At 36.9% G+C, this 13,701-nt stretch overlaps 1 protein-coding gene across 1 annotated transcript in view; it reads right to left on the bottom strand.

The window, feature by feature from the left end:
• The window catches only part of Bruce (BIR repeat containing ubiquitin-conjugating enzyme), a 361,218-nt gene that overhangs the window by 173,967 nt on the left and 173,550 nt on the right, over positions 1–13,701 (bottom strand). The window contains 5 exon segments of the mRNA XM_067128151.1: positions 2,369–2,504; positions 8,416–8,561; positions 8,784–8,897; positions 11,126–11,369; positions 11,536–11,671. Coding sequence (XP_066984252.1) covers positions 2,369–2,504; positions 8,416–8,561; positions 8,784–8,897; positions 11,126–11,369; positions 11,536–11,671 — 776 coding nt within the window.

The raw sequence follows: 13,701 nt of genomic DNA, 5'->3' as shown, positions 1-13,701 counted from the left end.
AATCATAACGCCTTTTCTGGGATTGCAACACCCAGGCTCTGTAAACTGAATCTACCACAGAAGCAAACTCTAACAGGCCCAGGATTTGTTCAAAATGTCAGGAACCTCTGAATTTGGCCAGGAACTTTGCAGGTCCTTCCCATTTCTGGTTTGAGTCTGGTTGGAAAAAGACAACCAGCCAAACTGGGTATCAAAGCAGCAGGAAGGATATCCAAACAATTTGAGTCTGTTGACTACCACTCTCAGGTTTTGTACAACATGCATCAAATAGAATAAAAGCCTTAGGAGCCAACAACTTGTGTTTTAGCAATGGCAAACCTATGGGTAATAAAAAACATGGCCAACTTGCACACTGTTGCCACATCTGTGTGAGAATGGTGACTGGAAAGACATTGGGTAACTGCTGTGGGCAGGGGAGAGCCCTGCTGCCTCAAGTCCTTTTATATTCACCACTTTGGAAAAAGGCACTAGTATTCTGGCCAAGACCAACTGTCCGAGAGTTCTCTAATGTTGGTTGGTCTCTCTTATGGGCGATAGTCTGGCCAGGGGCTCTATAAGACCCTGGCAAGACCATTGCCTTTTACATGGGAGACTTACTCCTGACATGCAAGGTTATCTTTGACATTTGACTAGAGTTGAATTCTACCCAGAAATGCCATGCTCCCAGCTGCACAAAATTATTCATCCTCTCATCAGACCACTCCATATTTTCTTCATAATGAGAAGAAAAAGCACACTTGTGTCCATACAGTGACCACCATACACAACAAACACATTTGGTTTACAAAAAACTCGTTCCTATACAGCCTAATGCTTCTATCTCTGCTTGCTGTAGATGACATAATGCAAAAACAGAAAACAAGCACAATACTTTACAGGAGAAAACTAGCCAGAAATAGTAAAAATTATTACTGCCAATTCACACTGTATGCAAAAGGACACAGCATGAAGAATTCTGACAAGAACATAAACATTCCAATGTTGCCTGGTGGGAAACAGGTGATTATTGTACAGAGACAGTCACAGAGACAGTCCTAGTGGGTCAGTCAACCTTTTTTTTTTTTTTTGAATGCCAATCACACCTAACAGCACAAAGATATAAGCTAACTTTAACAGTAGGTAAGATTCATTCCAAATAATAGTTGATAGTGATACTCATAAATTTTTACAGGGCAGCGATAACACTTTAAAGGTAATTTGTACCGCAAAATTTGTACCGAAACCTTAGTATTTATAACCTGTAGTGTTGATGTTTTGTAGAAGAATAAATAAGTATTCATTTTCTTCTTTTCTTTTCCTTCTTCAAACAGAGTATTCCCATTTTCTGAGGTGGCTTACAAAACTTTTGCTCACTTTTTCACAATTTTTGCTCACTTTTTCACAATTTTTGCCTGCTCTTAACAAAAGTACAACACTTACTTAATATTTTCAATAAGACTTACAACAACATCAATAATGACAAGCTCAAAGAACATACCAGAAAAGCATTAAAATATTCCCCAGAAATACAGCTGGGTAACAAAAAACTCCACTTTTGCAAATTATACAGTACAGTGAGGACAGACCATACCAGATTATCTTTATCTTTTTCTTGGAGCACACTTGGCATTAATAAGAGAAATAAATGCTGTATAAACATATTTAAAAGGTTCAGAAAATTCTTAAGAATAGTGATGCTTACTACCACCAAGTGCTACGAATTTAATCCTTTTACACTAGAGACTTATTTCAGTTGTAAATTTAGGGGAGAACATCACCATCTCTACAAAGCCATTTCCTTTCAAACCAAAAGACATTCAATACAGGCAGTCACTGCTTACCGGCGGCATTGGTTAACATCAATTTGGTTTTACGCCGTTTGTCTAGTGACAATATTAACTACATTTTCGGCACTGACCTCCGGTTAGCGGGACAGATCACTCCTCAGCGGTGCCGATCTCCACTTAGCGGTGGCACCGTTCTATAGCTAGCGGTGCCATTAAGCAAGTTATTAGTGCTATTACCGCCAATTTTCAGATAGTGGCACTTGGCCAGGAATGGAACCCCCCCATTAACCGGGGATTGCCTGTGAATGCTTTTGCAAAACTGTTGAGGCATTCACTTTCTTAATGTTTCCTGAACACAACATTGACATCAACATATTAAAAAGATTAAAAAAACAATACCTTTAAATTATGGAAATAAAAACCACTGAATAATGTGAAGAATAACTGAAGAAACCTTCATACCTCAACTTACATGCTTCTATAATTCTGATAACTGACTTGCTTGCAGTGACAAAAGGAAAAATGGCTATTTTGTGGAGAAAAAAAGCAAACGCTATGTGGACATACAATTGATGTTTACCTAAATACAAAAAGTTACTCACCAAATCCACTTCATCATACTGCTCTGCAACACTGGACGATGGAGGTGGTGTCGATTCTGGCAGCGATGTGTGGTTACAGCATAAGGTAAGAGTCTGCAGAACTAAACACCAGCATCTCATACTAACACTGCCACTCCTTTCAATAACATAAAAAATATTGTTATACAACAAAATATGTTTTACACAGAAACCTATTAACTATATAAACACCTTATTTTCACGTCCTGGAAATCACAGGATCATCAGACTTGAATCCACTGAGAAGGAACATTCTCCACCTGGCAGATGCTCGCTATACCTAAGGCATGTACATGCAGCCAAATCACTTTTTCATAAAGACAAAGATGGAAAGGTGAGTCTGTCATTGACAGGTAGCCACACATGAAACAGAAGACAAGTTCAGATTACAATAAAGTTCAGGGATAGCACTGAAGCCTCTTGTACCCAACTCTTGCTTGTTCTGCATCAAATTCTAACGTGCAAGGGTGGATATTGGAAATCTCCAACAGCCAGAGAGCTACTGCATTCATTGAAATTTGCTTTTTCTGGTGCCTTGTATCAAGAAAGTGTCTTCAAAAATCAGACCAAAATAGCTTAAATATGGGTTCTCTTCATTATACATGACAAAAACAAAAAAAAGCCAGAATGATGAAGGACATGGCAGTAAAGCCCTGGTGAGCATGCATCTGCATTTTAACAATACAATCCAGCAAAAAGGAGGGGCACATAGATGTCCATCTATTCCTATGTGACCACCTCTGAAACAGCATGAAATTCACTTACCTCCTTCAGGAAGCCAATGTCTAGAGCACTTCACTGAAAGGCTCATAATGAGGCCTAAGCAAGCAATAAGGCAAGGTCCCAGTTACATTGCTGGGATCAGCAGTGAAATTTGACCTAAAGTATTGGAGGAAATTTGGCAAGTCACGGGAACTGCCAAAGTTCAGGCTATGTTGTTAAAAAAAAACCTGTGTGTGTGTGTGTGTGCACATCCATATCCTCTGATATACAGAGGAAGGTGAAGAAACCTCTGATCAAGTGAGCAGTAGCACATACTGGATCACTACTCTTATTTATTACACTAACTGGTGAGGCAATTCTGCTCCTCCCAGTAGGAGGTACATTGCCCAAGCTCTGTAAGGTCTTAAGATTTCTCTTGGATAATCTTTATGCATGAAGATGAAGTCGAGAAGAACATGGCACGTGTAAAAGAAGGAGTTCCTCATTGGATGGGTGGGTATCAATCTCTGCTAGCACTCTGCTGGTCCCGCGTTCAATTCTCTGACCGGCCAATGAAGAATTAGAGGAATTTATTTCTGATGATAGAATTTCATTTCTCGTTATAATGTGGTTCGGATTCCACAATAAGCTGTAGGTCCTGTTGCTAGGTAACCAATTGGTTCTTAGCCACGTACAATAAATCTAATCCTTCGGGCAAGCCCTACGAGAGCTGTTAATCAGCTCAGTGGTCTGGTTAAACTATGGTATACTTAACTTTATGAAAGAAGGGTAGATGAGAAGTCCATGAAGTTCACTAACTCACTCTGAAGAGGACAAGGATAAAAAGAAAACCGTCTGATGAAGCCCGTAAGGGTTTGTATGGACTATGTGTGAGACTGCTAAGCACCAGTGTCAGGTCCCAATTAGGAGGTCTAAGACCTCTTGCAGAACAGGGCTACTCAAAACTCATGCGAAGCATAGAGATTTCCCAAGAAGACAATAGGTCTACATCCTTCAAACGTACAACTAACCCTAGAACAGCCCTACAGCCCTTGATAGCTGACACTGAAAGGAGTTTCTCCCTTTGGAGAAAAATGAGGAAGTCTACTACTTTGTTGAATAGTAGTTCCGACTGGAGAGAAACCCCATTGACAACACCAATCACAGTACAGTATATGGCTCACTTTCCCTATTACATGGCTGTAGAAGACCTTCTGAGATAACCAGACATTTTTGACACTACTTGTGAGAAAAGCCTTGGCTGTAGAAGACCTTCTGAGATAACCAGACATTTCTGACACTACTTTGAGAAAAGCCTCTCACTTGCTGGAGATACTGGATAGTCTCCAACAGTGAAGAGATAGGAACCCTACCAACTGGAGATACCTCTCGATGTGCAGTTGGTATAAAAAGTTGTGCCAAGGGGGAATCTCTCTCGGTGCTTCTGTCAGCAAGGCTAATAGATCTGGGTACCAATCTGCATGTGGCCACAAGGGAGCCACAAGGGTCATCCTGAGGTCCTGAGAAATCATCACCCTGTTGATAACTTGGCAGATTAGGAAAAAGGGGGAAAAGGTGTAGACACCCAGATTGTCACAAGGATGTTGAAGGGTGTCCTCTGCCAGGCCCAGGGATCTGGAACAACTGAACAAAATAACTCTCGTTTTTTGTTGTGCCTGGTTGCAAAAAAAGTCTCCTGATGGAGGTCGAGCTTTCAGGCAAGAGCAAGGAACACTTCCTTGGTAGCACAAGCAGAATGATGGACAGCCAAGTCCCCAAGAAGCAAAGCAGGATCAGGATACAAAGAACCTAAGAATGCTGAGGCAGAAACACCAGTGGATGTTTTGAATGTAACTGCCTACTGAAGGGAAATAACTGTAAAAAATGTGAAACCTCCATCAAAATAAAGACAAGAAAAGAAAGTGTTACACACTCATAGTGGGAGGCCCTATTGACAATGAGGCACAGGAATGTATACACTCATACTAAAAAAAGGAAACATGAAAACAATAAAAAAGGTACACAAAATAGGCAAAGGCACCAATGAACATCAACCAGCCTCAAACTAACAAAAACACAAAAAAATGACTTTCAGTTGGTGAACTCTAATATTCTAATCGATAAAAGCAAACAGAATAATAACCAGACATAATAGAGAAAAGTAATAGTTAAATAGTACAGACCAGAAAAGCAAACACAAAGCAACTGTACTAACCAAGAGGCAGAAACAGTCAGCAATAGTGGGCAAAGCCAAAATGTATTGAACAAGAACTTCACTAACCAACAGACAAGTGTTACATAGATAGTGATACAGAGCAAAACCATAACTCAAGGTAATGGAGGAAAGAAAACTCATTTTTCATGCAAAAACTGACCAAGATTAAATAAAGGTAAAGAATAATCAAGAAACAATGCTCTTAAAAACTAGTGAAAACAATCAAATAAGGAAAAATGTACTTATTTTCAATAAGTTCAAGGCAATGACACCAAACTTGGGTGCAGTGTCAACACAAAAGAACACGCTGGTATGAGCTTAAACTACATAACTGAAAATTCACAGCACTCTCTAACAATATAAATCATTGAGGTTAATGATATTAAGATGACCTAATAAAAAGGATGAAAGCATTGGGAATACTGAAACAACCCTGGGAGCAGTGAACATTAACTATACTCCAGCTCACAAAAGTGACCTAAATGAATATATATACCAATGGTAAGGCTGGCATCTGCACTCACTCTCTCTCTAGATTCAAGTCTGTTGAGCCTTGGTTTTTCTGAACACAAAAATAAGGAATTTACATTATTAATTGGATTAAGGGGAAAAAAGTACAAACAATGAACAAAGTATAAAAAAGTTATCAATACTCATAAAGGAAAAAATCACCAACATCACACCTTTTAATCCCTAATTATACAGCACACATTTCTACATCTGACTGAATAACTTCAAAGTCATATGATATTAATACTAATAATATTATTGTCCTTTCTTTGAATTGGTTCTGCTCACCTGAGTAATCAACATGATCAAATCCTTTACGACAGAGAAGACAGCGTAACACTTACATTCAAACATATCCTAGTGACTGTCTAATTTTCAACCAACAGCATATAGTTCACTTTTTGTAATCATGATGATGATAATCACCATTCCAGTTCTGGTTTTTGCCAACCCATGCATCACCAATTCCTAGAGAACTAGAGAATGCAACTGTGAAAAGAAGTATTCTTTGACTATCTTATGAATTGAGTGAATGAGTTTTCTTTCTTTGTTTTCTTATAAAACATTCAAGTGCCTACTATCCGGATGCATTAAAATTTGACGATGGGTGATAACTGAAAAATTAGGATATTCAAGACTATCCCAGTAGCCTAAGGGAAACAAATTTCAGCTTCTATTTTTCACTTTTTATCTTAACTATACTGTAAATCTTTACCTGCTGTAAATTTTACTCTCACTAATTCTATTTCTGAATTAAATATCAAAAGTTGTTCAGTCTGAAATTTCATTATGGTAAACTTGACTGGCTGGTGTATGTTCAGCCTATTTGACATCTTACCACATTACTCTTCATTCTTTTCAGTTTAATAACCTTTGCTGATTTTAAAAATAACAAGCATTACAGACTAATACAAATTAATATAAATCAGTTCTAATGAGGAACAGAGCATGGAAATATTGGGTTTGAGCTTGAAACCCTGCCTTATATTTTATGCAAAATAAAATTTGAAAATAATTTCTGATTGCTTACCTGAAAACCTATTTAAATGCTTACCCTCCGCTGTTTGTATCGCATCAATTGAAGTTTAGACAGGGCATTTGCATGGTGATTATTTCAAAAGAACAGTGAATGTTCTTTAAGTTTTTGAATAAGCATTCTGAATGATTTATCATAAAACACATGCACACTTTATTCTTAATTATATGAAACATATGACAACTGAAAAATACCTCAGCCGACCTTTTTTAAAAAAGTTATTCTCTTATTGTACAAATCACTTATTAAAAACTAAATACAGTTCTCCATTCCAATGTGTACAATTCATAGCTTTCTCTTGAAACAAAGATTTTAAAATACTAGTGCATTCAAACCATAAGTCTTCATAAGTTTAAATACTGTACCACATTCAGAGACATTGAATTTTCATATCATACTTTACTTAAAACTAAGGTACAGGCAGTCCCTGGTTATCGGTGGGGGTTCCATTCTGAGGATGCCAATGATAACTGAAAATTGGCAATTTTCTGGGCTTATCGGCGCCAAAAAGCACCGACTTTCGGTCATCGGTGCCTCTGCTAGGTATTTATCAGCTCCAATGCCCAATCACCGGCGCAAATAAGCGGAAATCAGCGATTTTTGGCGCAGAAAATTGCCAATTTTCGTCACTAGACAAGCGCTGTAAAACCGGATCACCGTTAACCAACCCCGCCATTAACCGGGGACTGCCTACTAGTATCCTTTTCATGTACAGTACTTTATGATGGTATTAAGCCTATAAGACAACAAAGCTTCAAAGAAAGAAAATTCATTCACTCAGTTCATAAGATAGTCAACCAATACATCTTTTCAAAACTGTACTCTCTAAAAGGACTGGTGACACAGGGTGGCAAAATCCAGATCTGGACTGCTGATTATCATCATCATCATTACTACAGTTTACTATGTGCTGCTGGTTGAAAATTAGACAATTACTATGTTATGTTTGAATGCAAGTGTCACTCTGTATTCTCTGCTTTCAGGGATTGGGTCATGCTGATTATTCAGGTGAGCAGGGCTAATTGTAAGATGGGATAATAATATTACTTTCATGGGGTGGTCTCTTTGGAGCGAGGTATTCCACAATCCAACGTTTGGTTTACTATGTTTTAATTTTGTATTGCTAAATTCATTATTCTCTAGGTCCTACCATTCACTAAAACAAATGGCTTTAAGAGTTAGTAACAAATCTCCTGACAGAAAAAAGTATATTTGATATATTTATAGCAACTGCAGCTTTGGCTGCCTTACCATCATCATTTCATTTCATGTCTATATGAGAAGGGACCTAACTTATTTCAAAATTTATTCCACATATAATGTGGAATAAAAAATTAATCTATTGAACACTAGGAATTTTAGACCATAGATTCTGAAGGGTTTCTAAACCAATTCTAGTCAATGAAAACTGCAAATATCCGTGGTTACGTTTTTAACAATCTTGAATTATTTCACTTTAAACAATCTTTCTTTGGATAGCTGGACACCACATAAATGGCACTTCACTTTATATACATAACTCTTAACTTTACATAATGTTCAGGATTAATAACTCACTGACAATACCTGACAACTGCTGCCAAAAGGGCTGCAATGGCCCTGGGAGTAAGAGGTATGGTTGGAGATACAGAAGGGGTATATTTGCCACCAGCTAACTCCAAATTAATGCCGAGCCACAGTCCTAATACACACTCCAAATGGCTACCATCGAACTGAAATTAATAGAGAAAACATGTTTAAAAGGTCTGTTCAGCATGATGAAATAAATAATAATTTTTAATTTTCATAAGATTATCAAAGGAGTAACAGTTTTCTAATCTTTATCATGATAAAAAAAAATTGACACTATCTTTGAAGAAATACTCTTCAAGTTAAAAACCTTCATGATAATCACATTAACTATTTCAAATTAAGGCAAAAATGACAAAACAAACCTGCATGGACAGATGTAGTAGAATCTTTTGGAAAACATCTGTCAATAACTCAATGCTTCCAGTTAAGTCTCCGGGTCCACATATTTCATTATCTCCCCATATGTTGTTATTTACCTGAGAGGAATATATTAACAGAAATAAGCTATCACATTCCCTACAGTAACAAAAATAAAGAGACCTTGGAGACACCAAACAAATGACCGGGTCCCCAATTACAATAATAGACTGAAGAGCAATTATTTCACCAACCTTAAATAACAATAATTACTCTTAACTGCACATATTTTTACTTATGGTGGGGCTACAATTCACTGACTGCATTGAGGTAAAAATATTTAATCTATTTTGAATACTGTGTATATACAGTGGACCCCCACTATATCGAGGTTCAGCATTTGCAAATTCAGTTAGTCACAGATTTTTCTGTGGAACGTAAATCCAAATACATCTCAGAAAATTCACTAATTTGCGGACTTTTTTAGTAGAGCTATACTTACTAATTACTGTATTTGCATGTTATTTTTGTAGCTACATACATTTTTCATGATAAAAGATTATTTACTAGTATTCAAATTTTAAACATACACAGCAAAATATCAATTAAATGTATGTTTTCTTAAAAAGTAATATCTCTCAAAATCACAAAACTACAAAATCTCTCTCTCTCTCTCTCTCTCTCTCTCTCTCTCTCTCTCTCTTATTTAAATATTTAGGTACAGTACTTAACTCTATGTGAATCGACTGAATGCTCATCAACCTCCTGAGAGGTGTACATGCTGTATAGCACAAGGGCTCATCCACAATCAGTAGTTAAGAGCATATATGTGGCAGTGACAACTGCATTCTTTTCTCTCTCGAGTTACCCCATTAGGAAAAACAGCTTAATATTAAAACAGCACTTGAAAGCATAAAAGCAGGTTTATTTGCTTGAACTACTTACAACAGGTGACAAATCCTGCTGCAATTTACCTCTCATGCCTAAGATAGAAATAATTAACCATGGCCTTATGTATTTGGACAGCTTGCGGTCTAATATTATATATTTTTATGTTGCAAGTGAGAGCACCCTATGATTGGTTTACAGTTTACAAATCTCACTTCATATAAAGTCAAGTCATTTCAAACTGAAGAATTGTTACAAGAGAAACATCTAGTAATTTGCAGCTTCAAAAATTTGCCGACTCACCTATTCCCAGATTATTTGCAAGAAACTCACCTATTCGCAGATTTTTCCACAGAGCAATATTCTGTATTTTCATATTTCTGTGACTAAATACTGTACTGTGCCTACATATACATTTTATGATAAAATAATGATTTACAATACTAAACTTCAAATATTAATATTAAGTTTAACAAGATTAAATAATAACATTAAATATAATGAAAATAATTCTCTCCCTCTCTCTTTCTCAGTTCTCTCCCTCTCTCTTACTGAGATGAGAGAATGTTTATGCATGTTTATTTGTTTTGTATGATAAATAAATGGTTTACTAATTTTCAAATATTAATATTAATGTAAACACAGCAAAATATTAATTCATTAAAGAAAATATATAGTGAATTAGTAAGATTTTAGTTCAATAAATTTTTTCCTGCATCTTTTTCCCAGTCTTTTCCGAAAGCTTTGGAAATGTAGAAAGTATTACCCACTCTTGGTCAAATATATGTTGCCCACTCAGTGCTCTCTCTCTCTCTCTCTCTCTCTCTCTCTCTCTCTCTCTCTCTCTCATGCCAAAGGTGAGATATGGAGAGATGGATGGATAGAGAGGGAGCATGGTTGATAGAAAGATATACATAATATATACTGTATTACTGAAATTTTTAATTGTTTAACTGATACAACTCAGTTCATCTCTCTCTCTCTCTCTCTCTCTCTCTCTCTCTCTCTGTTATTGGCTGAAGGGTTAGAAGTACATACCCATATATTTTTAAGGGTACAATGTCTAAGATGACTTTGAAACTACATTAATAATATGACTTCAAAGATTAATACTACAATAATAGGATAAAATTTAAAGGTATAATTCATGTAGGATGATATTCCAAGTATAAATTTGGTATCTGAACTTTCAAGATAAGCTAGTTATAAGCATTTTTAGAGGGGGTTTTAAATATTCACGGATTTTAGTTATTCACTGGTGGTTGTGGTTCGTGTCCCCATGAATACAGGGCGTTGACTGTCATTCCACTTACAAAATATTTCAAAGTTGCACATATGCTGTAGCCCAGTCAAACTAATTCAGATCTGTAATTCAACTAAGTCTAATCTTACACCACCCAATTCAGGTATTTTATGGAACCACCTTCACATCCTGACTTACACAAATTAGGTCACAAACCTTTAATGGAGCTGTGATAGCCAAGCTTAATCTAGATGTATGTACTGCAGCCATCATGTGCAATCTCAGTTCCGAAAGAAGAGATACTCCAGCCTCTAATCTGGCATCAACAGCTGTTGAATGGTCTATACCTGGGTGAGATATAGTCAGAGGAGAATTCACAAGGTCCCCTATGCGAGAATCCTTGCCGACTCGATTCGAAGTCTGTGCTAGGAGAGGTGGTGGTGGATAGGGTGGGGTCAAACTGAAAAAAAATGCATACAATAATTGATAAAGAAATCTACATATGACAGTCATTAGGTTCACGTGAAGTCTTTATATAATCTAATTTAGATCATTTATTTTCTCATGGCAATAAATAATTAACAGTGTGATAATTAAATTGTCTTTAGGAAACTCATTATCCTTACTTTGACATTGCCAACTCATAGGTAGGAAGATTGTTGTTTGCAGGTCCACCAAAGGAAGTAGGAATATCTGCTAAGTATTCTCCAATCATATCTTCAGACTCTGAACTATCTTCTAAATCCAGAAAAGAGTATTTACCTGTAAGATAATTATAAATGTCATTACCTAACATAAAATTGCAACCCTGAAATCATTTTATCAAAAATGTAAAACTTGAACCTACAGGTGACACTGATAAAATCAAATTAAGAATTGCCAGATTAAAACATACAATTGAATATAATTCACAGCAGCAAAAATCTACAGCTGCAGGGTTTTATCTTCAAATGAATTTACACCATCTTACCAAATAACCTCAAAAGGATGATGTCTTAAAAAAATAAAAAAATATTTTTCTCTAAAGACTTTCAAGTGAGAATCATTCATGAGGAAAGCAGCAACAAATGCACCAGTCTACAGGAAAGAAGCTGCTAAAAAGAAATACTTTGGTCCAAGACAAAAAGATCCCAATTTCTATAAGAGTTTCCAATCAACAGAAAACACTGAAATATCCAAGAAATAAATTTCTTCAATTTTTCATACCATAATATTATGTTTCATAATTGTTCAAACAATATTAACAAACCCACTAATGTGTACTACTACTAAGCACTGACAATTGAGCTAAAGTAACAAGAAGAAGAATGATTCTGATGATGACTAAGATGACATCAAGTGAAACAAAAAATATAAGTAACATACAAAACATGTAATCAAAATATAAATAATAATCATATTTTTCTGAAGCTACTAAATTAATACCACCTGGTCAATTCAAAAGCTCAACCATGAAGTGGGCTAAAATAAAGGCTAAATATACAGTAATTTCTTGTAAAAATGGCTTCTACAGACTTAAATTAGAAGCTTGAAAATATTCAAGGTTTTTACAGAAGTCCTGACTAGTTAATTATAACAAATGGGTAGTTCCTGCATTGGTACCCTACTCTCAAGACCTTTCAAATATACCAAATATCTTCAAAAGCCACTATAATAGAGCAGCTGAAGGAAAAGATATTGTTCACTGCAAAAATTACAAATTTATAATTGATAATTTGTATTTTCACAGCTAACAAACCTGAGGTCTTATCATAAGGATAAATCTTTTTGGCGCCTGCTGGAAACTAGTAAAAACAATCAAAATTGTAATGCAAGGAATTGGTGGCACTGAGGTTCATCTGTTGGTATGTGTGAGCCTTGGTTATTGACCTGCTTTGAACCCCATGACTTAGCCAGTTTTCTTCTTGCAGCCTTGCTAGTAGGATGTCTCTTTGTCCTCCTCCTGCCAAAGCCGGTGTTCTTTGTTTGCCCGTGTTTCAATTGGTTTGATTTTCTGTTTTGTGATATATTGTGTATATTGTGTGATTGGGTGTGTGTTTTGGTCTCATGATGCAAACCCAAAGGCCATCAAAGCCATCTCCTAAGCCTCAGAGGAAATGTCTCGGAGTAGCCAACTATCCTTGTTCTCATTTCCTTGCTTCTTTTGAGACTGATCCTCATTCCACTTGCAGTAGATGTAGAGTAAACATATGTAACATTACTAATCCTTGCTTCAAGTGTCGTTCTTGGTCTCCTGAGCAGTGGAGAATCTTTGCCAAGAAGTGGAATAGGGGGAAGTTGGTGAAGCCATCTTGGGAAGGGTTCTCTCCTCCTTCGATGGATGTTTCACAAGATCTCCCCGTTCTTCCTCTTCCTTGAACAATCGTCCTCCCTTTGCTTCTTCTCCATTCGAAGATTTTACCCCTTCTCATTCTTCCATGGCTTCAACTTTGAAAGTTTTTTTTTTGGGGGGGGTCAGGAGTTATTGTCAGGAGGGGAGGCCCGCCCCCACCAGGGTCCCAGGAGGGTGGAGGCAACACCATCTTGTTCTACTCTTTCAGGATCGGATGAGCAGAAGATATCGGGCATTTGGGCCTCGTTAGGCCTATCAGGGGTACCAACCTTAGACAGCCAACTATCTCATTTTATGTCCTCTTGCATCTCAGTGTCAACTGCCATGACAGTTATTAGTCCTCCTGCCCACCAATCTTCTGGGTCGGGCGCTGCTGTTCCAGAGGCAACTAGCCTATCATCGGACCTTCCAATGCATCATCTCAGGTCAACCCCTGTTAAGGTGTAGTCTTCTCACGCTC

The sequence above is a fragment of the Macrobrachium rosenbergii genome, chromosome 3 (genome assembly GCF_040412425.1).
Source record: "Macrobrachium rosenbergii isolate ZJJX-2024 chromosome 3, ASM4041242v1, whole genome shotgun sequence".
Taxonomy (NCBI): Eukaryota; Metazoa; Arthropoda; class Malacostraca; order Decapoda; family Palaemonidae; genus Macrobrachium; species Macrobrachium rosenbergii.
The sequence above is the reverse complement of the archived record's forward strand: the minus strand, read 5'-3'. Positions and strand labels throughout refer to the sequence as shown.